The sequence below is a fragment of the Stigmatopora argus genome, chromosome 21 (assembly GCF_051989625.1).
Source record: "Stigmatopora argus isolate UIUO_Sarg chromosome 21, RoL_Sarg_1.0, whole genome shotgun sequence".
NCBI lineage: Eukaryota > Metazoa > Chordata > Actinopteri > Syngnathiformes > Syngnathidae > Stigmatopora > Stigmatopora argus.
In genome coordinates, this window is record NC_135407.1 from 12,744,042 (window position 1) to 12,769,566 (window position 25,525).

General features: G+C 40.9%; 1 protein-coding gene and 1 long non-coding RNA gene across 10 annotated transcripts in view; one reads left to right on the plus strand and one right to left on the minus strand.

Moving 5' to 3' along the window:
- The window catches only part of top2b (DNA topoisomerase II beta), a 202,255-nt gene that overhangs the window by 62,756 nt on the left and 113,974 nt on the right, over positions 1-25,525 (minus strand). For all 9 annotated transcript variants that reach the window (XM_077589955.1, XM_077589960.1, XM_077589959.1 and 6 more), the window contains 7 exons: positions 24,990-25,111; positions 22,320-22,468; positions 15,432-15,663; positions 8,158-8,292; positions 3,488-3,688; positions 3,197-3,392; positions 3,036-3,127 (listed from right to left, as the gene is read on the minus strand). In XM_077589955.1, coding sequence (XP_077446081.1) covers positions 3,036-3,127; positions 3,197-3,392; positions 3,488-3,688; positions 8,158-8,292; positions 15,432-15,663; positions 22,320-22,468; positions 24,990-25,111 — 1,127 coding nt within the window. The remainder of the gene's footprint in view (positions 1-3,035; positions 3,128-3,196; positions 3,393-3,487; positions 3,689-8,157; positions 8,293-15,431; positions 15,664-22,319; positions 22,469-24,989; positions 25,112-25,525) is intronic.
- On the plus strand, positions 19,941-23,621 carry LOC144066707 (uncharacterized). The gene is made up of 2 exons (XR_013297692.1): positions 19,941-20,756; positions 20,947-23,621. It is a non-coding gene; the product is annotated as an uncharacterized LOC144066707 (long non-coding RNA).

Here is a 25,525-nt window from a genome sequence, read left to right on the forward strand (position 1 = left end):
CAGGCTCAGGTTGCACAGTTTTTATATGCTTGAATAGCATCGCAATAGCGATGGCCCCAGGGCTCCGCCCTTACCTGCGATCGTCCAGATGTCTCGCTAACACTCTGCCCGCATGCATCAAAGGGAAACACTCTCCCCGCGCATGTCACCAAAGAAGCAATGCGAAGGCCCGCTTCACTGGGATGATTTGTGGGCTCAGCAGGGGTGCAATGAACCAAACACAAGATTAAAACGTCCCAGTCTTCAAGGCCAAATAGGAAAAAAATCCGATAGCGTCTCTGGTATTGTTCAGAGGGCCGGTCCAAATGTGCCGGCGGGCCGTATCCGGCCCGCGGGCCGTAGTTTGGTGACCCCTGCTGTAGAGGTACGTCTGTATTAGGAATGCTTCTACGTAAAAAATATTCAGTTTACAAAAATATTTAATGGGAAACCTTTTGTTGCAAAATCAAACATCCCGTGGAATATAAGACACTTCCTGTAACCCTGATTTTATTGGTGTGGTAGAGTGGCTTTCCCATCTCCGAACAGTGCTGAAGGAGAAAAATTGTCTGAATGAGGTCGGAACTGAGGTCAGCACAGTACACAAGGAGTGCAGTATTAAGCAAGTTGTATTCTGATCCATGTTCTTAATGAAGCCAAAAGACCAATTAATATCAGAGCTGAACATTTTTGGGAGTTGGAGTGGGGCTTTTGTAGTTTTAGTTATTTTAGGTTTATTACAGTGGGGCAAATAAGTATTTAGTCATGGGTAAACCTCAACCATGAGAGACAGAATGTGGAAAAAAATAAACAGAAAATTACGTTGTTTGATTTTTAAAGAATTTATTTCCAAATTAGAGTGGAAAATACGTATTTAGTCACCTACAAACAAGCAAGATTTCTGGCTGTCAAAGAGGTCTAACGAGGTCTCCACTTGTTTCCTGCATTAATAGCATCTGTTTTAAATCATTATCGGTATGAAAGACACCTGTCCACAACATCAGTCTCTCACACTCCAAACTCCACTATGGCCAAGACCAAAGAGCTTTCGAAGGACACCAGAGACAAAATTGTAGACCTTCACCAGGCTGGGAAGACTGAATCTGCAATAGGTAAAACGCTTGGTGTAAATAAATCAACAGTAGGAGCAATATTAGAAAATGGAAGACATACAAGACCACTGATAATCTCCCTCGATCTGGGGCTCCATGTAAGATCTCACCCCGTGGCGTCAAAATGATAACAAGAGCGGTGAGCAAAAATCCCAGAACCACACGGGGGGACCTAGTGAATGACCTACAGAGAGCTGGGACCACAGTAACAAAGGCTACTATCAGTAACACAATGTGCCGGCAGGGACTCAAATCCTGCACTGCCAGATGTGTCCACCTGCTGAAGCCAGTACACATCCAGGCCCGCCTGCGGTTCGCTACAGAGCATGTGGATGATCCAGAACAGGACTGGGAGAATGTGTTATGGTCAGATGAAACCAATATAGAACTTTTTGGTAGAAACACAGGTTCTCGTGTTTGGAGGAGAAAGAATACTGAATTTCATCCGAAGAACACCATACCCACTGTGAAGCATGGGGGTGGAAACATCATGCTGTGGGGCTGTTTTTCTGCAAAGGGACCAGGACGACTGATCTGTGTAAAGGAAAGAATGAATGGGGCCATGTATCGAGAGATTTTGAGTGAAAATCTCCTTCCATCAGTAAGGACATTGAAGATGAGACGTGGCTCGGTCTTTCAGCATGACAATGATCCCAAACACACAGCCAGGGCAACAAAGGAGTGGCTTCATAAGAAGCATTTCAAGGTCCTGGAGTGGCCTAGCCAGTTTCTAGTTCTCAACCCCATAGAAAATCTGTGGAGGGAGTTGAAAGTCTGTGTTGCCCAACGACAGCCCCAAAACATCACTGCTCTAGAGGAGATCTGCATGGAGGAACGGGCCAAAATACCAGTGTGAAAAGCTTGTGAAGAGTTACAGAAAACATTTGGCCTCTGTTGTTCCCAACAAAGGGTACATAAAGTATTGAGATGAACTTTTGGTACTGACCAAATACTTATTTTCCACCATGATTTGCAAATAAATTCTTTAAAAATCAAACAATGTGATTTTCTGTTTTATTTTCCACATTCTGTCTCTGATGTTTACTCATGTTGACAATTACGGGCCTCTCTAATCTTTCCAAGTAGGATGACTCGCACAATTGGTGGTTGACTAAATACTTATTTGCCCCGCTGTATGTGTGTGTGTGTGTGCGCGTGCATGTGTGTGTGTACGCATGCATGTGTGTGTGTGTGTGTGCGCGTCTATGCATGTGTGTGTGTGTGTGTGGAGTACTTAGATGAATGCGATAGAGCATTCTCCTGCATGAAAACAATGATTTTCTTGAAGGAAGCGTACTTCTACCACTGCTTGAAGAAGGTGCCTTTGGGAAACTGGCTTTGGATTGGGAATTGACTCCATCCTCAATCTGACAAAGCCCCACAAGCTCCTTTTTTATATGATACCAGCCTAGACCAGTACCCCACTTCCACCTTGCTGCCTTCTGAGTCGGACTGGAGCTCTCTGCCCTTTACTGATCCAGCCAGATGCCCATACACCTGGCCATTTCCTTAGTCCATAAAACCTTAGAGAAATCAGTCTTGAGATATTTCTTGGCCCAGTCTTGAAGTTTCAGTTTGTTTGTCTTCAGCTTGTGTGTCAACGGCAGTCGCTTTTCAGCCTTTCGACCTCGGCCATGTCTCTGAGTATTGAACACTTTGTAGTTGTGGGCACTCCAGTGAAGTTACATTTCTGAAATATGGCAAAACTGGTGGTAAAGTGGCATTTTGGCAGCTTCAACCTTGACTTTTCTCCGTTTAAAGGGGTTAAATTGAGCCTTGGTTTTCCCACATCCTTATTGGTGCCCGAATGTTATAAATTAGCCAGTAGAGGGCTCTGGGGGGACTTCTGGATTAAACTTGAAACTTGTTTCTTTGAATTTACATAACCATGTATAGTAAAATGAGCATATGATTAAAGCACATTTTTAAAACTGATAACTATACCTTTTCTTGGGCTTTGCTCCAGGCAGCTACAGGGTCAGACTCATAGCCTTTCTGGACCAACATGCGGATTAGCTCATGCTTGGCTTTGTTCTCTGTTTGGAAATTGTTCAAATTTGAAGTAAAATATATCAGCCTCACGATTTTATTATAAAACCTCTTACCAATGTAAATTTTTCCTTCAATCTTCTCCAGGACAAAACGGGCTTGATTAGAAAGTTTAGCTGCTTCAGCTCCAAGGCTACCAATTAACCAGTCCTTTCGAAGTTTGTAGTAGTGCAGGCGCAGCTCAAAGAACTCTCTTAGAATGTCTTGGACTGAATCATATCGTTTTAGACAACCCATGTGGTCAAACAGGACCTAAGAAAACAAGAAAAAACATCTGACCTTAATACACCGTCTTTAATTCACAGCACAACTGATTTACAGTCAATTTTAAGTTTAATGAACTTTACCATTGAGTTGCAGGTAAGGCTGGACTGAAGCTTGAAGACTCTGTGGAGGCCAGCTGCCTCAGCCTGGACTAGTTTTTCTTCAGACATGCGTACCAGAAACTTCACGGTAGAATCTGTGTGATACTCCTTGTAGTCATTGATGAGTGATGGTGTTTTGTCAGAGCCCTGCAGCATCGGCTCCAACACCGACTCTTTATAAGCCTGCACATTACATGGTACATGACAAATTGGCTCGGCATCAATTTTCATTCCTAAATTCAGTGGTCAACCGTCAGGGCTTGCAAGGCCTTCTCTGCTGGCCTAAAAAATATCTGAATCCCACACTGATGTTAATAATATTTTGTCCATTAAATAATTCCAAATTGTCTGTCATCTTCCATTCATTGCTTTTCCGCTGGTTGTGCTGCTTCCAGATGTGTGTTTTCATATTTAACCAATTAACCATTTAACCAATCACATATCAGCCATTATTTGTGGCCAGGGTCAGAATTCTACCTGGAGGACATCATTAGGAAAGGTCGGGCAATTCAGAAGCTAGCAAGTCTGTCGCAACTGGGAAAAGGGTTATGTCCCCCACTTTCAATTCACTAACTACGAGCGGTACCCCTGGCTCACGGGCTCTGAGTAACACTGTCACGTGTACACACACACATACAAAACATATATACATATATACCGTAACACTGTCACGTGTATACACACACACACACATACAAAACAAATATACCACAATTACTCTTATATAAGCCGCTTTTGTCGGACCAAAAAATGACTGAATCTAGGGTAAGGTTAAATACTCATAAAAACCTGACATGCACAAAACTACAAGTTGACGCCAAGCTGGATCCGACTATCTCTGCCTGTCCCTCACCCCTTCATACACCCCACTCCGGAGGCTAACAAGGCCACAAATAAAGATAATAAAAACATGGCCCGAGTATGCCCTTTCTCAGCTGCAGGACTGTTTTTCCCGCACCATTTGGGAACTTTTTGAACACCACAACCTCTAGGACTACGAGGACACTGTACTTTCTTACATCAAAAACTGCACGGACAACGTCATTGTTAACAAACGGATACGGGTTTTTCCTAACCAAAAACCCTGGATGACCAGTGTGACACAGGCACTCATCAAATGTCGTAACACCGCCTGCAGGTCAGGGGAGAAGGTACAATACAGCGCTGCCAGAGCAGACCTGAAGAGAGGCATGAAAAAGGCCAAAGCAGCATATACAAGGGAAATTGAGGAGCACTTCACAGAAAATAACCCAAAGAAGATGTGGCAGGGAATACGACACATTACCAATTACAATGACAATAATATGTCTGTTAACGCAGATGCCTCACTAGCAGAGGAACTGAACCGTTTCTTTGCCCGCTTTGAGACTGACAAATCAGACCCAGTCTCAACACATCCACCACCTTCCAGCAGTACACTGAAGCTTCAGGAACATGAAGTGAGACAGGTACTGCGGACTGTGAACACCAGGGAGGCTGCTGGCCCTGATGGAGTACCTGGGAAGGTTCTCAAAGCCTGTGCTGACCAGCTGACTGGTGTTTTCACAAAGATTTTCAATTGTTCCCTGCAACAATCCATCATCCCATCCTGCCTGAAATGTGCCATCATTATCCCTGTCCCTAAAAAGCCAACCATTGACAGCCTGAATGATTACAGGCCTGTTGCACTTATGCCTGTGATCATGCAGTGCTTTGAAAAGTTGGTCGCCCGCCACATCAGGGATACAATCCCTCCCTCAGTTGACCCTCACCAGTTTGCTTAAAGAGAAAACAGGTCCACTGAGGACGCCATCACCGTAGCTCTACACACAGCACTGAACAACCTGGAGCACCATGGGAACTACGTGAGGATGCTTTTCATTGACTATAGCTCAGCCTTCAACACTATAATACCGGACTTTCTGGCTGACAAACTCTCCCACCTTGGACTATCCTCTTCCATCTGCTGCTGGATTAAGAACTTCTTAACCAACGGTCCACAAACTGTTAGACTTGGTCCCCACCTCTCTTCCTCCATTACACTGAGCACTGGCTCCCCTCAAGGCTGTGTACTGAGTCCTCTTCTGTACTCCCTGTACACATACGACTGTACACCGACCCACCAGTCTAACTCCATCATCAAATTTGCCGATGACACCACTGTGGTCGGACTAATCTCAGGAGGGGATGAGTCTGCCTACAGAGATGAGGTCAACAAACTGTCTTTGTGGTGTTTGGTGAACAATCTCACACTAAACACCACAAAAACTAAAGAAATAATCCTGGACTTTCGCAAACGCAGCACAGATCTGGCCCCATTCCTCATGAATGGAGTTTGCGTAGACAGGGTCCAGTCCTTTAAATTCATGGGGGTCCACGTCACTGACAAGCTCTCCTGGTCTACCAACACCACGGTAATTGTGAAGAAGGCCCAGAAACGACTCCGCTTCCTGGGGGTACTCAGGAGGAACAACTTGGACACTAAGCTTCTGGTAACCTTCTATAGAGCCACTGTCGAGAGCATCCTGGCATACTGCATTACAGTGTGGTACGCTGGAAGCACGGCAGCAGACAAAAAGGCCATGCAGAGAGTGATCAACACTGCCCAGAAGATCACCGGCTGCTCTCTGCCCTCACTGGAAGACATTGCCAGCCCTCACTACCTCAGCAGAGCCGGGAACATTGTCAGGGACCCATACCACCCTGGTCACAACCTGGTCCAGCTGCTGCCCTCTGGCAGATGCTACAGGTCTCACAAAGCACGGACAAATAGACTTAAGGACAGTTTTTTTCCCACAGCCATCAGGACTCTGAACTTGCATGAGCACGACACACAATCCTTTCTGTGCAATAACTTCGGTGTGCAATAATATCTTAGCTTATGCAATATTTTAGTATTTACCTTAACAGGATGTGACTCTTATATTTTTATTTTACTTATTTATGTTCTTCTACTACATATCTAAGACTGGCTGTATGTACTTCTCAAAAAGAGCAAAAAAAACAGGGACCCCAACGGAAAAACAATCAATGTAGTCCAATAATTTAAATACCTAGGAATCACTCTTGACACTCAACTAGCCTTCAAACGACAGATAAAGACACGCAAAATAAAATCTAATTCAATTTGTCCAATTTTAGGTTCATTAGAAATAATCTATCACCTGAGTCAGCAAAATTATATTTTGATACAATGATCATATTGCACATGACTCACTGCCTAACAAGTTGGTCATCGGCCTGCAAAACAACACTAAAACCAATTAAAGCCAAGCCATTATAAGCAAGCTTTGAGAGTACTGTACAGAAAGCCAAAAACGCACCACCACTGTCAGATATTATAAAAACACAAACGCCTGAACTGGAACAATACTGTTAAAAATGCAGATGCCACCTTAGTTTCCAAATCTTCCAACACAAAGCCCATCCTCCACAACAAGATTTTTTTTTAAATTCCAACACATCAACAAGGGTTGGCTCTAGAGGTGACTGTGTGGTTCACTTCAAAAAGTGTGCTTTCAGTCAAAGCACCTTCTCTGTCCGCGCCGCCATAGCTGGAACTCAATACCAATTAACATAAGTGAACTCCCGTCTTTGAACCTCTTTGCCAATCATCTTAAAGCCTGGCTGTTAGACGGACAAAATTGCGATCACGACGCTGTCTAAATTGTACTGTGTGTGTATGTGTATCTGTCTAGTGTATGGCATAATTTATCTTGTACATACACAAGGGAGTAAAGATGGAAATTAGCCCTTGGCTACAATCTTACATATTTACATATATATGTTCATTAACATGACTATAAATATATTCATTAATATGTGCTGTCCCTTATCAAATAAATCAAACTCAAACTCAATCCCTCATAATCCTGGTTCATATTTTATTCATAGTGGTCACCACTCGCGTGGTGTCCTTGTAAAAGGATATTGTTGCAGTTTTCCAAATGTTTGCTTTTCTCTCTCTGGATATAACGCACGGTAGATTAATTTATGCCGTCTGGAATGGCGTGCTACATGTGCACACGTATTGCCCAAATTTAGCATATCTAGCAAAGTAATTTTTGGGATCACTGTCATCATATCTCATTTTTTGTGGGTTCATTGGATGCCTGAGATGGCCAAGGTGCTTAGCAAGCATTTTAAAGGGGCGATTCGAAATCCAAACAAAACTGGAATAAACTCGGGGTAGACTTCCTCCACGAAGTATGTGCGCAATGTGAAACCCAATTCAAACAAAAGAGGAAAAGCCAAGGCATTATCCTTCTCAGACTTTTATATTATTCGGCGATCATTTTTCTTCGATGGTGAAATTTTGTTTCCTCTTCGGTGCTGAGTGCCACCCAACTCAGCAGCGAAGAAGAAGCAATGCCCTGATTTCCACAATTTTTCATCTCCTGTCTTTCACTTGCAACTTTCAGCGTGAATTTTGACATTTTATGAACATTTTTGATTTGGACACTTAACATAAAAAACGTGATGTACTGAAGCTGTGAAGCGGTGAAGGATGACAGTAATTTGCTTCTTATCCACTATCTAAATGCCGTTTGCAAAAGTAAAAACAATTTCAAATAAATACATTTCTATTTCTCGTTGTCAAAAAATACCAGTTCTCCCAACCTAAGAAAATTTAGAGTACAATACAGAAAGTAGACAAATGAGCTTGACTCTACCTGTGTCCATGTACGTATGGGGAGTTCAGTGATCTCGATGGTGTTTTTGTCAAGGACTGACAACTCTCCACTGACCAGGTATTGGTTTGGACCAAGTTCATGAATCACTCCTTTGAAATTTTTGTAACTGGGAAGCTATTGGGAAACACAAGTTTGACAATACATAAAAAGAAGGAAATACAGCATCACAGACTTTGTTGACTGGTGTAGGCAAAACCACCTCTACATCAACACCAGTAAGACAAAGGAAATGGTCATCGACAGACCACTCAGGTGAACATCCAGGGTACAGATATTGAAATCGTGGAGAATTTTAAGTACCTGGGTGTTCACCTCAACAACAAACTAGACTGGTCCATAAACATAGATGCCCTGTATAAAAGGGGCCACAGCCGCCTCTACCTACTGAGGAGTCTATGGTCTTTTGGAGTGTGCAGGACACTGCTGATGACTTTTTACGACACTGTGGTGGCATCTACAGTGTTTTATGCAGTGCTCTGTTGGGGATGCGGGAGCACGGAGAGGGACAGGAACAGGCTGAATAAGCTGGTCAGGAGGGCCAGCTCTGTTCTGGGCTGTGCTTTGGACTCTGTGGAGGAAGTGGGAGAGCGGAGGATGCTGACCAGGATGATGTCCATCATGAACAGCACCTCCCATCCCCTGTATGAGTCTGTGGAGTCCCTCCGAAACTCTTTTAGCAATAGACTGCGGCACCCTCATTGCAGGAAGGAACACTTCCGCAGATCCTTCCTCCCATCAGCTGTCAGGCTATATATATATATATATATATATATATATATATATATATATATATATATATATATATATATATATATAGAGAGAGAGAGAGAGAGAGAGAGAGAGAGAGAGAGAGAGAGAGAGCGAGAGCGAGAGCGAGAGCGACAGATCGAGATAGATAGATATATGACAACAGAATGCGGGTGTGAATGGATTGGATTGGATAACTTTATTCATCCCGTATTCGGGAAATTTCGTTGTCACAGTAGCAAGAGGGTGAGGATGCAGAAATAGGAAAGGTATTTTAGACATAAATAGATAGGTGATAAGTAAGTTAATAAATAAATACATGAATAGATATATAAATAAATAAGCGTGTTGCTGAAATATTTATATATATATATATATATATATATATATATATATATATATATATACAGACGCTCCCCTACTTACGAACGCAATTGGTTCCGAGCGATTGTTCATAAGTTGAATTTGTTTGTAAGTTGATTCAGTGCTATATTTTGTATTATAATTTATGTTTAAGGCCGATATAAGTATATTGAAGGTTTAGAAGTGCATTTGTATGTTTAAGGCTTGTATAAGTAACACACATTGGTTTGTACTGAAAAAAAAACATTTAATAAAATGGAGAGAATATGTACAGTGCTGTAGAGAGAGAGAGATTTATGTATTAGAAACTGGCCAAAAGAAGCGACCTAATGACGATTGCACAGTTTTCTTCTTTTTTTCATCATAAATGATGCGGTAGCACTGTATGGCATCATTCAATTGATTTGCAAACTTTGTGCAACGTTCAATATTTGGGTCCTGCTGCTCGATCTTTCTGTTTATAAATGGTACTGACGGTCGAACGATTCAATGCCCGTGAAACGCTCACCACTCTCACGCGCATCAAGCTTCGTTATTATTGCCACTCGTTTCAAATGAAATGGCTTGCCTCTTCCTTGCAACTCCCTCAATAGAAGCCTTTAGCTTTTTACCAACCATATTCAATATTGGATGCATGAGATATTTAATGATACAAATGAAAAAGGTTCTTTGCACACTGGAGATACATTCACGCACTTCCGCATTGCAACGAAGAAGAAGGTAGATGCTGGGTGAGCTGAGCTCTCACAGCGCCAGGCGTCGGTATTAGCGGCGGAAAGAAGTACTACTCCGAAAAAGGCGCGAAATACAAAATTGGACTTGCGAACATTTTTGGACTTAAACGCAATTTGCAGACATGTTCGTATGTACCGTTGTTCGTAAGTTGAATGTTCGTAAGTAGGGGAGCGTCTGTATTTATATATATATATATATATATATATATATATATATATATATATATATATATTTATATATATATATATATATATTTATATATATATATATATATATATATATATATATATATATTTATATATATTTTTTTTTCAGCAACACACTTATTTTTATATCTATTTATGTCTAAAATGCCTTTCCTATTTCTGCATCCTCACCTGCTACTGTGACAACAAAATTTCCCGAATACGGGACGAATAAAGTTATCCAATCCAATCCATTCACACCCGCATTCTGTTGTCATTTCACATCAGGCATTTCCTCTGTATAGCTTTAATACGTTGTTTCATTGAGTATTGAGACTGAGCGCTTACGAACACACGGAAAGTCAACTGCCTCGCCACTCGTCTGGGATTTTTTGAATGGATTTACCGTAATGCAAGTAATACGTGGGTATGCTAGTTTTAGGGTGAACGTCCACTGGGTTGATCGCAGTAAGTAGTGTGTCAGCAAGAAATGAAACCAGCTAAGCGGTCAGGGTCACACAAAATTTTGAATTTAGTGCATAAACAAGGCGCACCGACCGACCGATTGGGCGCGTCGACAATTTTAGAAACAAATTGATGGCGGTGCACACGGGTGCAGTGGCTCTTTGCTCTCCAGTTTGGTGTTTTTGGGCAATATTTTAGAATTTACCTTGCCGGGACATGACTTTTTATATTTTTATATTACTTAGTTGTGTTTTTACTGGGAAAACACACTTTGTGCAGTAGCACCACCAATTTCGTTATACTCAGCTGTGTATGATGACAATAAAGGCTTTTGATTTGATTTGAATTGATTTGAAAATATTGTACCATATTTAAGCAGAAGGATGCTATAATGGGTATCAAGCCTTCAAAGCTACGCAGTGACATTCATAACGAGATGGAGAGCCTTCTTTCAATATGGATAAAAGATAAACAGTTAGCGGGAGATAGCATGACCGAATCTATAATCTGCAAAAAAGCCATCAGAATTTACATGGATTTAAAAGCAAATCAATCATCTTAAAAACGACACCAGAATCCTTCAAAGCGAGTCGTGGCTGGTTCGATAATTTTAAAAAACAAATTGGGATACACTTGCTTCTGATGCACGGGGAAACAGCAAGTTCCGACTCCGAAAGCCACAGCAGAATAGACACCTTTGTCTTGGTTATTGCACAAGAAGGTGAACAAGTGTTCAAGTGCGATGAAACCGGTCTTTTTTGGAAGAAGATGCCCAGGTAGCAGTCATCACTGCAGAGGAGAAGGGACTACCGTGCTATATACTCATTAGGGACCGCTTAACTCTAGCCTTGTGTGCTTTTATTTTTCAAGATGGTGCCGTCAGGCGGCAGCCAGTGGCAGTAGCTCTGACCACTCTTATTTATTTTTTTGTGTTTTACAGGCTTTCTATCTTTTTTTTAAATTACATTTTAATATTTCTTAATACAGTGGTACCTCGCCATACGAGCAATTTGAGATACGAGTAAATTTTCGGGCAAATATTTATCTTGAGATACGAGACAAAATTTGATTTACGAGCAGACAGCGGACGCGAGAGGCTGCTCATAAAAACATCATGTACACTGTCTCTCTCCCCGCAACTCCCTCGTGGAATGTCTCTCTGGTTGCAACTCCCTTGTGTAATGTCTCTGCGAGCACTGGGCGGAGCGTTACATTTTTTCAGTGTTTTTTTTCCGTTAGTTATTGCGAATGGAGAGGCGATCGCTAATACTAGAGTTATATATATTACTCGTTGGCAAGTGGTCGTGCATTATCCTATTGTGAGGACATTTGTGTGCATCATTTTCGGAATATTTTGAAGGGAATACAAAAGCAAACAGCCCCTCTTGCAGCTCCAGACTACTAAGGGACTGTGCGGATAAGGTTGGAAGAGTGACTGCATATTTTCAACCTCGGTCACAGTCTGCAGAAAGTCAGGGTGGAGGCGGGGCAAATATAGCCAACCCGGGAGAAGAAAGGTGTCAAAATGTAAAACAAAATTAGAATTAAGTTTAGTGTAAGGTTAAATTAAAGTTGGTCTATGCATCCTCTTCCTTTCCTAAACCCTGCCTGTTCCTGTATCAATTTGATGTCAATTTCAGTGTTGGTTCTTCCAAACAGGATTCTGCAGAAGACCTTAGATGGTATGTATGGACAGCAATGTTATGCCTTGCCAATTGTCAAAATTTTGAAGATTACCTTTTTTGGGGACTTTGGAAATCAAGCCTCTGGCTCAGTCTTCAGGAATGCCATTTTTGTCCCAGATGTTCTTCAACAGGTCTCTAAGGATCATGACTGAGATTTTTTACGTCAGCTACAGCATTTAAACATGGAGTTTAGTCCAGCAGCTTTCCCATTCTTTGTTGCGTTAATGGTACTTTTGACTTCTGCTGCAGTTGTGCGGGGCTGATGTTGATATTAAGTATGTTATCTGTAGGTGTTGGTGGTAGCAGAATGCAGGGCATGTGAGGATAGCACTAAAGCGCTGTATCCATCTTGGTGCCTGTTCATTTTTTGTTAAGAGGTTGTTCCCATTTTCTTCTTTGACAGAAGCTTATTGGCTGTTTTTTTCTTGTTTTTATGCCAGTTGTTTGATTTAATACACAACACTCATTTCGCATCTTGCAGCTGCCTGTTCTGCTTAGCAGGGTTCTTCTCAAAGGTTTTTTGTTGCTCCTGGCACTCTTTCTGACCTTTTTGTCCTTGTTGTCATAGACCTCCTGGACCTGGTTCGGGAATCTCAAAGAATTTGTCTTCGGCATCGTGGTCTTAAGTTGTTTCCTCTGTTTGATTTTCTACCAAGTCGGAGATGTCAACCACCCCTTATTGTTTTTTTCTCATAGGGTTGTAATACCTGTGTGCGGTCGTTTGGTCGCCGATCTTTTGGTCGCCGTCTTTTGATCGCCGGTCTTTTGGTCGCCCGACCAAAAGACCGGCGACAAAACAAGGTAAAACAACATGGTCTACGCATCAATAAAAGCCAACAATGGCCCTGAGCAGTTTCACTGAGCGGACGTGTGAGTGTGTAAGAGTTTGTATGTAGTACATGAGTTGTCCCCTTAGGAAGCGACGTCAGTCAGGGTCTTAACAAGTTCTCCAACAAAACACAATAAAAGTACGGGAAATGTGGAGCTTTTCTTTAGCCTAATAATTAATAGGGCATTAAGTATGACTAAATAATAATTCGCAGTTTGTATTTAGGGAATTTGAGCAACAATTTAAATGGTAATTATCAATAACCTTCCGGGTGACCAAACGACCGAGTACCGTAATACCTACCTCAATGTAGGTGTTCTTGATGATTTCCCCCATCATGCCAGCCTTAGTTTTGGTAAAATATCTCTCATCTCATCTCATTTTCGGAACCGCTTTATCCTCATTAGGGTCGCGGGGGGTGCTGGAGCCTATCCCAGCTGACTCCGGGCCAGAGGCGGGGGACACCCTGAATCGGTGGCCAGCCGATTGCAGGGCATAAAGAGACGGACAACCATGCACACTCACACCCATACCTAGGGGCAATTTAGAATGTCCAATCAGCCTACCATGCATGTTTTTGGAATGTGGGAGGAAACCGGAGTACCTGTAGAAAACCCACGCAGGCCCAGAGAGAACAAGCAAACTCCACAAAGGTGGACATGACCTGGATTTGAACCTAGGACCCCAGGGGTGTGAGCCTGACGCGCTAACCAGATGATTTCTTTAAATGAGGGTTAGATATTGAACCTTTTGCCTAAACCATCCTTCTAATTCTTTCTGGCTTTCCCCCTTTTTCACTGAAGGATAGCCACAGCCAAACTATAGCCATTCATTCATTCAATCTTTTTCTTTACATACCTGTCAACCTCTGCCGATAACTGCCCTTATAAATGATTATTGATTCCCCTTACAACCCCCCAAAAAACCTTACAAACACCGTACGACTCGTACCTTACAAACACCGTACGAGTCGTACGGTGTTTGTAAGGTTTTTTGGGGGGTTGTAAGGGGAATCAATAATCATTTATAAGGGCAGTTATCGGCAGAGGTTGACAGGTATGTCTTTATCCTCACGAGGTTCGCGGGGGAGGCTGGAGCCTATACCAGCTGACTTCGGAACGGAGGTAGGGGACACCCTGAATCAGTGGGTACAATGAGACTGACAAAATTTGACCCTCAAACTCATAGCTAGGAACACATAGGTGGATTGACCTGGATTCGAAACCAGGACCCCAGAAATGACGCGCTAACAACTCAGCTGCAGCGCTGCCCCAAACCGTCGATATTGTATTCAGATTTGCCACACGTTTTTTACGCTAGATGCCCTTCCAGTCACAAGCCACAAGTGTGAATCGGACATACAACTACACAATGAGAGTATCAAGCTCCGTCCTGAGTATTTTGCCGCTAAACATTGGTGATATGGGCGCCCCGGTGGCGCAAGTCCGTCTCCTTGAGCCCTGCGATTGGCTGGCCAACGATTCAGGGTGTCCCCCGGTACACGGTCGATTGGTCGCCGGTCTTTTGGTCGCCGATCTTTTGGTCGCCGGTCTTTTGGTCGCCGATCTTTTGGTCGCCGGTCTTTTGGTCGCCAATCTTTTGGTCGCCGGTCTTTTGGTCGCCGATGTTTTGGTCGCCCGGAAGGTAAGTGATAATTACCATTTAAATCGTTGCTCAAATTCCCCAAATACAAACTGTGAATTACTATTTAGTCACACTTAAAGCCCTAGTAATTATTAGGCTAAATAAAAGCTCCAAATTTCCCCGACTTTTATTGTTTTTTGTTGGAGAACTTGCTAAGACCCTGACGGACGTAGCTTCTTAAAGGGACAACGCATGTACATACAAACTTATACACTCACAAGTCGGCTCAGCGAAACTGCTCATGGCCATTGTTGGCTTTTGTTGATGCGTAGACCGTGTTGTTTTTAGCTTGTTTTGTCGCTGGTCTTTTGGTCGCCGGTCTTTTGGTCGCCGGTCTTTTGGTCGCCCGTTGTCGCGGTCGGGGCGACCAAAAGACCGCAACCAAAAGACGGCGACCAAAAGACCGGCGACCAATCGACCGCACGCGGTGTCCCCCACCTCCGAGTCAGCAGGGATAGGCTCCAGCACCCCCTGCGACTCTAATGAGGATAAAGTGGTTCAGAAAATGAGATGAGACTTTGGTGATACATTGGGTCAATATTGCTGACTACATACTCAACTTTAATACAGTAATACTCTGAAATTCTCTAAGTAGTTTACCATTGCCAGGGCCTCTTGGTTGTTTAGCATCCGGCTGATGTTATTGACAATCTCGCGGGGGTCGTAGTTGGGAATTTTACATGCCCAACCTGTTCCAATTCCCTCTGCACCATTTACAAGCACCAATGGAATGATGGGAATGTACCACTCAGGCTCCACCTTCTGGTTATCATCATAAAGGAATTTCAGCAGGTTGGAGTCCACGGCCGGAAATAACAGCTTGGCAAGAGGACTAAAGGAATTGGGACAAGTTTATCAGTCAGAATATTTGGTTTTTTGAGGTAATTAACATAAAGTAACACAAACATTGATTGATCACTGTGCATCACAGAATACATTGAATGAATAGGTACTAAACTTTTCTATTGCACATATAATCGTAATGCATTTTTATGGAACATAACACGGAATTAGGGGCAAAAAATTGGTGCCGTGGACACTAAAAGAAATACTTCTGGGTCATTAGTTAGGCATATATGAACCTAATAAAATCAGTTAAGTTTATATTATTGGTTAAGCAAAGCAAGGATCCTTATAAAAAAATGACCTTGAGCAGTATCAGGACAGTTACATTGAGCCTACTTCGGGAGACAATCGAGATGTGTTTAGTCTCAGAACATACAGTTGGGCAAATAAGTATTAAGTCAACCACCAATTGTGCAAGTTCTCCTACTTGAAAAGATTAGAGAGGCCTTTAATTGTCAACATGGGTAAACCTCAACCTTGAGAGACAGAATGTGAAAAAAAAAACAGAAAATCACATTGTTTGATTTTTAAAGAATTTATTTCCAAATTAGAGTGGAAAATAAGTATTTGGTCACCTACAAACAAGAAATATTTCTGTCTGTCAAAGAGGTCTAACTTCTAACGAGATCTACACTCGTTACCTGTATTAATAGCATCTGTTTTAACTCATTATTTGGATAAAAGACACCTGTGCACAACCTCAGTCTCTCACACTCCAAACTCCACTATGGCCAAGACCAAAGAGCTGTCGAAGGACACCAGAGACAAAATTGTAGACCTGCACCAGGGTGGGAAGACTGAATCCAGTAATCCAGCAACAGTAATCCCTCGAATATTGCGGCTTCAACTATCGCGGTTTCACTACATTGCGAGGTTTTTTGTGGGGGAATTTTTTTTTGCTAATTAATTTTTGTAAGTTCATAAAAATGTGAAAATCCACACTGAAACTCGCAAGCGGAAGCCACTTCCCCGTCCTCCCCTTGCTACTAGAACTCAGCACTGAAGTAAAGAACTAAAGTTTTTTGGGGAAAGTTCATAAAAATTTTTAAAAACATGCTGAAACTCACAAGCGGAAGCCACTCCCCCGTCCTCCGCTTGCTACTAGAACTCAGCACTGAAGTAAAAAACTAAAGTTTTTTTTTGAAAGTTCATAAAAAAATTGAAATACACGCTGAAATTCGCACACGGAAGCCACTCCTCTGTCCTCTGCTTGCTACTAGGACTCAGCACTGAAGTAAAAAAGTAAAATAAAAAAATAAATACTTTAAAAGGGGTGACCCTACTTCGCGGTTTTTCGTTTATCGCGGCCATGTCTGGTCTACATTAACCGAGATAATCGAGGAATTACTGTATTTCCAACTTCAATTCAAGAAGCCCGAGTTTTTGTTTTGTTTGGAACATGGCTACTGAGACTTTTTTGTGTAGTTTCACACCAACTATCAACTCATCAAATGTCCTAGCCTATGTTGAAAATAACAGTATAGGAGAGGCTATTTTTGATATTTAGAGGGAGCCGTATTGAGCTAGTTAATGTACGATGTTCCCATAATGCAAATCAAAAGTTACATGGACTACCCTTATGCACTCCCTAGGACCCATACCAAATTACCGTATTTTCACGACTATATGGCGCATCGCATTTAAAGGTGCAGTGTCAGTAACGAGTGCTATTTCTGTATTTGACACACACACAAGGCACATCACATTTAAAGGTGCACCCACTAGATGGTGCTGCGCTAAAGGGAATGTCAACAAAACAGTCAGATAGTCCAGCCAAACTTTATTAATAGATTACAAATCAGCTTTCTGACAACTCCATTCACTCCCTACATGAATAAACAACTTATTTTTCTTGTCCGAGGTTAAAGTATTAGTATTTTCGTGACACAGCAATAGCATAATAACTCATGTTGAACAGGTGGGCATCTCACCAAAGTCGTCATTAATCGAGTCAGTAATTTCTGCCTGAAAGCTCGGAGCACAGTTGAAACTTCCACTGGGAATGACGACGAACATAGAATTAATGTGCTCGATCAACCGAAATGCAATGCCGTTTTATATATCTCAGCATTCACTGGCGTACCGGAAATTGAGTCTGGGGCCTCTTGCCGTAGTTGCCAGAGCTGTTTCGGTTTAATATTTATCCATACATATATATATATATATATATATATATATATATATATATATATATATATATATATATATATATATATATATGTATATATATATATATATATATATATATATATATATATATATACATATATATACACATACACACATACACACACATACACACACACGTACATACACACACACACATACATACACACACATACATACACACACATACATACATACATACACACACATACATACATACATACATACACACACACACATACATACATACATACATACATACATACATACATACATACATACATACATACATACATACATACATACATACATACATACATACATACATACATACATACATACATATATATTTATATATATATCAGTGGCGGGCCGTCAGGGCCTTCAAGGCCTTCTCTGCTGGCCTAAGAAATATCTGAATCATATTATATTTTGTCCATCAATACTTATTATTCCAAATGGTCTGTTAGCTTCCTTTCATTGCTTTTCCCCCTGGTTGCACTGCTTCGAGATGTGTGTTTTCATATTGAAGTTTAACCAATCACATTTCAGCCATTATTTGTTGCCAGGATCAGAAATCTGCCTCAAAGCCTTCACAATCAGTTCTGCGGGCTCTGCTGCATTAAACAAGACTGTTGCTTTTAACCAATCAGATTTCGAGTTGGCAACACCACAATGCTTTTTCATAAGCATTGGCATTTTGCTGGCTGGGATACGTCATTGCTTTCACCAACTATTATTGGCTTGCTATAGAGAGTAGGCGGGCCAAAGCCATTGTCAGGCAGCCAGAGATCGCAAACTCCACCCACAATGGCCGACAGGGCAAAACAAATGGATTTTGTTGCAGATTTGCTCACAAAGCTATTTTCCAGACGGACTTTTCCAGAAAAAAATGGACATCATTAAGAAAGGGCGGTCAACTCCGAAACTAGCAAGCCTGTTACAGCCGGGAAAAAGGTGTGTGCGCTACTTTCAGTGCGCTAACTTAGCTGCACAAGCAAATATATTGTTGTGTTGATTTAAAGCCATTTTCAAAACGGACTATGCCAGAAATAGGACAGGCTCGACTTTCAGCATTAGCTTCGATGGCGATAGAAAAGAAGGAAGAAAGAAAGGAGGATGGATATTGTGTACAGTTAAAAATGATTTTTGGTGAGTATAATATGGCTATATTCCTAAATAATATTTCAACTGTGGGCCCGGTTCTGATATCTGAAAAGCTCCAGTGTTTGTATTTAAGCTCCAGTGTTTGTATTTAATCACTAAATGCTGCTAGGAAGTGGATTTTAACCCAGTTTAATTTTTGCCGTTTCGCCATTGACGTCCATCGTTGTCTTTTCCCGTGAAAAATCACCCCCCTGGCCTGGTTGTAATGTCTCAAAAGCTCCAGTATTTGTATTCAATCAATAAATGCTGCTAGGAAGTGGATTTTACCTCATTTTAGTGCATTTTTTTGGTGTTTCACGTATGGACGTATATGGTCGTATCGACGTTCATCGCTGTCTTTTTACCGGGGAAATGATACTCCGGGCCCAGTTCTGATTTCTAGAAAGCTCCAGTATTTGTATTTAATCAATAAATGCTGTTTTCGGCTGGATTTTACCCCATTTTCGGGCAATGTTTGCCCGTACACCATTGACGTTCATCGCTGTCTTTTCCCGGTAAAATCACCCCCCTGGTCTGGTTTTAATGTCTGAAAAGCTCCAGTATTTATGTTCAATCATGAATTGCTGCTAGGAAGTGGATTTTACCCAATTTTTGTGCATTGATTTATTGATTGTTTTCTATGTGTCGCAGCTGTAGCTGCAGTAAAGGTTTTATAGCCATAACATAGTTTTGAGGGTTGGATTGATACGTTGAAGGCGCTACCAGAAAATGCACCGACCGCCACTGCTTGAAATAGTCCCCCAAAAAATCTGGTTAATGTTTGTAATAAAAAAAAAACAGGTTGATGATTGTATAATCAAAAAAAAATGTTGATGATTGTAATCCCACCCCCAAAAAAGGTTGATAGTTGTTTTAGTCCAAGTCCTTGTTGCTTGAATCTTCAGGGGGCACAGTGGGGGCAGCAGGAGGAGTTTCCGCGACATGTTTTCGGCGCACAAGGAACATCGTAATGGGAAGTTGTGAATTCAGTCGTTTTTGTTCTAGAAATGTTTTTGTACACTGACATGAGACCGCCTAGAAGATTACCAAATTAGTTGGCTCTGACCATGTTCTCATAAATCTCCTGGATCCGTTGTTTTAATTTGCATGCCTTATCGAAGACTTCCTGGAGATTTTCCAAAGACAAACCACGTTCTTCATTCTCACCCGCATCTTTCATCCTGGTCCTCCTCGTTGCCCGCTGCCTCTTCCTCCTCACTTGCCGACTGCATCAGTTCGATGAGGTCTTGATCAGTTGGGAATGTTGAGTGGCTCTCGAGCAATGTGTTGCAATGTGTTAATCTCCTCCGCTGTCATGTCCAAAAATCCTCTGGTGGATACCGACCGAAACACTGTGTAAACCATGCCTCTTTTTGAACTTTTCGAACCAACCCTTGCTTGCTGAAAATTCACGAGGCTCACTCGCAGCATTGGCGCTTGGCTGAGGCTCACATTCAGGGTCTTCGTCAGGAGCTAAGCTATCATACAAGTTTTGGCTTTGGTTCGGATGATGTTGGTATCCAGAGGAATGTTTTTCGCTCTACATTCCGCTTGGGAGCCATTTTTTGTGGAGGTGTATAATTGTGAAATCGAAACAAAGAAAGCTGGAATACTAAACGCTACACGCAGGGAACAGGAAAGACCGGTCCGCGTGTTCGCAGCGATATTTATACTATTTATACTTTGCGTATACCGAAACGACTTGCATGCGCATATCATGCTTGAAGCAACCAGTGACTGAGACGATCCGGATTACATCTGAAACGGGTAAGAGATCGGTCCTACAAAAAAATCGTACCTTTTAGAAAATACAAATTTCCCGTACGAGAGTTGTTATATGCAGTACACAATTTGAAACGCTCAAAAAAGGTATAAAATATGGGGAAACCGTATAAATTGACAGGTATGCAACTTGCAGTTTTGTTTGAACTTTTTTGACACACATTTTATTCCATAGATAAGGGAACACTACACGGTGTGTCAAAGAAGAGGATTTGTGAGATTGACAGAATACTAAAAAAATAAACAGGTAGCAGGACGGACCAGTGGACTTTCCTTTTTTCGTTCCGGTTTCCTCCCACATCCCTATATTATTTGTGGTATGCTGATAAACCACTCCAAATTCGCCATACTTATGAGTGTGAAGGCGAGTGGTTGTTCATCCCCTTGTTCCCTGCAATTGGCTGGCAAACAATTCATGGTGTTCAATAGTTGAATGGGTTAGGCTTAAGGACCATCCACAATCCATGTGAGGATAAGCAGAAAATACAGAAACACATTAATGAATGTAAAGCAGGCCTTGAAAATGATGAGGTAGACCTGTCATGATTCTGCTTCTTAGTACACTAATGAATACACTAAGATTCCACCATACCCTCGCGCCATTCCACCTAACAGGAAGCTAATTACTCCTCATCACCACCATCTGCTTTTTACCATCTGCTCGGCTGAGTGTATTTAAGGAGCATTCTCCTGGCATTCACGGTTAGTTCGTCTGTGACTCAACTGTTCCTGTTCACTGGCCTCCTTGACTGATCTTTGCCCTTAATGTATCCTGCTCAACCGGACCTGCTCTTCTGACAACTCGCCTGCTTATGAACTCTGTTCTTGTGGCCATGTACGCTAACGGGCCAGCACTTAGCTAACTGTCGGTGTTCGCATTTGGTTCCCCTGCTCCATTCCTCACAAGATCAAATATTTCAACCTTCATCCAAGGAGGAGCGCAACAGCAAAGTGAGCCATTGAAAAGGAGTCATCATTTCTGCTTAGCACTAAACCGGAGAACACCAAAGATGACCACAAATCGAACCCAATATAAATATTTTACAGCTTTGTTTTTTCCCCTTGTACTCAAAATATTATAAACCCATTTTACATTCTTACAACTTTATGTATGTTACACAGTGTTATATAAGGGAGATCCATGTTGAAATGATAAGAGGGGGGAAAAACTATTGCCCATAGTTTGAAATAATTTCATAGTTTGTATAGTTAATTTACATTAAAAAAAAATTGATGTTAAATTTTCACTATCGTTAGAAGCAGAGTTTTGTTCTACAATTTTCTTTGTTTCAGTTGCAGCTAAAATTTATCTTTGAAAAGCTTGAGCAAAAAAAAAACAATTAAAATTGTTTATTGTTAATATTTGAATGGAGTATTGTTTTGCCGAATGGTTTGATTTAAGCAGCCGAAAACATATGCGGCTACTGGATTTAGTCCAGTCTTGTAACTGATACTGTCTGATATGTCCAAAAAGCCGTATCAGGTGCTGATACTGAGTATTGACTGATTGATATCCTAAAATGACATGGATTAAAATAATGGCATTACCTAAGCATGGTGAAGATATAACGAGGGCTGGCAGCATCTTTGCCACCATTGATGCGTGTCCCAAACTGACCAAGTGGCTGTAGAATGTTTACGTTGTTACTGCCCACAAAGTTTTGAGCCAAGTTGACGATGGTCATCATGAGCGCTTGCTAAAAAGAGAAATTAATGGTGAATACAAACACTACCATAATTTCTCAAGTATAAAATTCAAAAATTCTAAATTATTTTGTTGAATAAATATTTTGAAAAATGAAATAAAGCAAATTGGAGCAAGACAGAAAAATGAGGAGAGAAATAACATACAGTGGTACCTCTACTTACAAAATTAATTGGCTCCAAAACTTGATTTGTACGTAGAGCAGCAATTAACATTCTAAATTCTATAATTTGTTACATGGACTTGAAAAAAAAAACTACCAACTAAAACCATTAAAAATAATCAAAATGTCTTGAGGAAGTAGGAAAGATATGAGAAACACGTGTTTATTAATGTATTAAAATGAATAACAAACATGCAAAAACATCTATCCATGTTGAAGGGCAGGTGCATACGTATAAGGAGGAAGCTAAGACAAAGCACACAAACACATGACTAGAACACATCTAAAGAAGTTCAAATTATGAATTTAAAACAACTTAACATTAAATAGAACTTATTGTAAAAATAATTTTGTATTTAAGGTATAGATGTGCGTACATGACTCAAATCACATTGAGAGACGTGTTTACCAAGTTGTTGCGTAAAGTCCCTAACCATGGCCACTTGAAGTCCAGTTTCTGATAAATGTTTACCAGTGAAGGTCAAGTTTGGCATCAAACGGTTTTTGCTCATTGTTAGGTTTATTATGGAATATTCTATGTGTTGTAAGCATTTTTAATAAGTAATTACATAAACATGTTTTTCGAGTGTCGCGATTAAATACAATGATTCAGTTACTACAATTTAGAATGCCTTGTGGACTAAGACGACGTCACAAGGTACCTCCTTGCAAGTGTAAGCAGTTATGTTGAAAGATGTTTTCCTATTTTAATTAAATATTACTAATAATGATTCAAAAGGTTTTAATCATTATTCCAACACTCATGCAATAAGGCTATAAGCAGTTGTCTGACTTGTAAACTGAGGAGTTACCTAGTATTTTTTAAAAATGCATTGCACGACTTCTTGGAAAGTTATGTTTGCTGTATAGGGCGATAATCATATAGACCGATTTGACCCACAATGTCAGATAATCAATAGATAATGCCCGTGTGTGCTCTATAAAATCACGCTGTCATTAAAGTTCAAAAGATTTCAACCAACTGGCACAGTGTCTGTCTGATCTCTAAATTGCACATTATCTTTTTCATTAATGTTTTTCTGTTTTATAATTTTTTGCACATTTAATTTTCACCCCTTTTATTAATTGTCACCTCTTCCTACCTTTTTGGGCTTATGTTCCCCTTCTGCACTACTCCTTCAGAAATAATTGACTCTTTCACTGTATGTCCTGCAATTTCTTTCTCCTCTATCCAAAGGTGTAACAGTCCCTGCATCTTGTGTTTTAGTGAAAAGCTGTTTTTTTTTTTATTTACAGAGAGCCCATGTGAAGGAGTCATAGCTTTTAATGTTTCCTTCTGCTTCAATACGTTGCGAGGGCAGATGGGTTACGGCCGTAATGCTTTGTAATTTCAGTCAACCACATGCCACTTATTTTTTTAACATCTTTTGTTTTTCTTCAATGGATATCAGGGCACGCTTCATTTCACTCGCAGCAATAATTCTAAATAAAAAACAGTTGTTTTAATAGATGGTATAAAGGTTCGCTCGTCTGACTTCGGTGCAGGCAGACACGGGTTTGCTTCCCGCTGGTCGCGGTATGATTGTGAAAGTGAATGGTCACTTGTATCTCTGTGTGCCCTACGACTGACTCGCGAAAGGTATATGGTGTAGTCTGCCTTTCACCCGAAGTCGACAGGAATATGTTCTGGCAACCCCCGCAACCCTTACGAGGATGTGCAGTATGGACGATGAAAGAGTTGCTTTAACCATACTCGAAAAAACTAAAAACTAAAAAAAATCCTGTTAGAATTATGTGACGACGAACGAAACTTGACACACAACATACTCTTGGAGCAGGGTTAGGTGTTGTTTTGAGACAGCCAATAGGAGGCCAACAAGGTGTTGAGCAACACTTAATAAGAAGTCGGCGGAGTGCTGGGTGTCAAGCGGCACACAACTCTACCACGACAATTTCAAAATAAAATACCAGATGCAATAAATGTGTTTACGTTTTGGGGGATGTTTGAGTTTGTAACTTCGAAGTTGTCTTCCTTCTTAGAACTGTCATTTGCATATCAAAGGTTTCGTGATTTTTTTAATATAGATGCAATCATAAGTAGAGGTACCCATGTATTTTAAAGGGTGTTTTTATGGGGTGTACTTTATATAAGTATAATATATTGGGGGAAAATAAGGTGAGTGACAATATGCCTCCTGGCTTAAATACATCACATCTGGTGTAGATGTTACTTGTTCTGATTAGCACATTCTGCGTATATTATACCATTACAGACTAAGACTGAAACATGGATCATTACAAAAATATTCAAATACAGCAGTGTAGTCAGTCAGTGAAGACAGAAGAATACTTTTTGTCATTCCTTTGGTATTTACAGTCACAATACTACCTCCCCATGATGGTAAGCTGACATCTCTGCTACTGAACCAGCCAGCTGCGCAACTTTCACCTCCCTTTTATCATTCCTCTTTAAGCAAGTGAAAAGCACTTTTCTCTGGCCAGGCTTTAAGCCTAAAAGAAAAACAAACAGGAAATATTCAGATTAGTTACTGGCAAACAAAAACAATCAAAGGAGTCAATATTTCAGCATACATATGTGAATAATTATGATGAAATTTCATTTATTAACACAATATGATAACCTCAGTGTTCAGTTTTTAAGTGATTCAAGCCCCATGAATACAATTTCAGATGCACAGTCTTGAATTAGACTTTTGGATTGAATTTAGTGACTGTCCACATCTTTCTAACACCTTGTTATAAGGGAGAGGAGGTTAGTGGGTATGTGTAAAATAATCTATTTTTAGTACATACACTTGAAACAAAGTTTGAACGCTGCTCATTTTTCTAATTGTACTTTGTGGGTGCTCACTTCTCTTTTTAAAAGACACCTCCTCCCACCAAAAAAATGAAAACACCAGGATA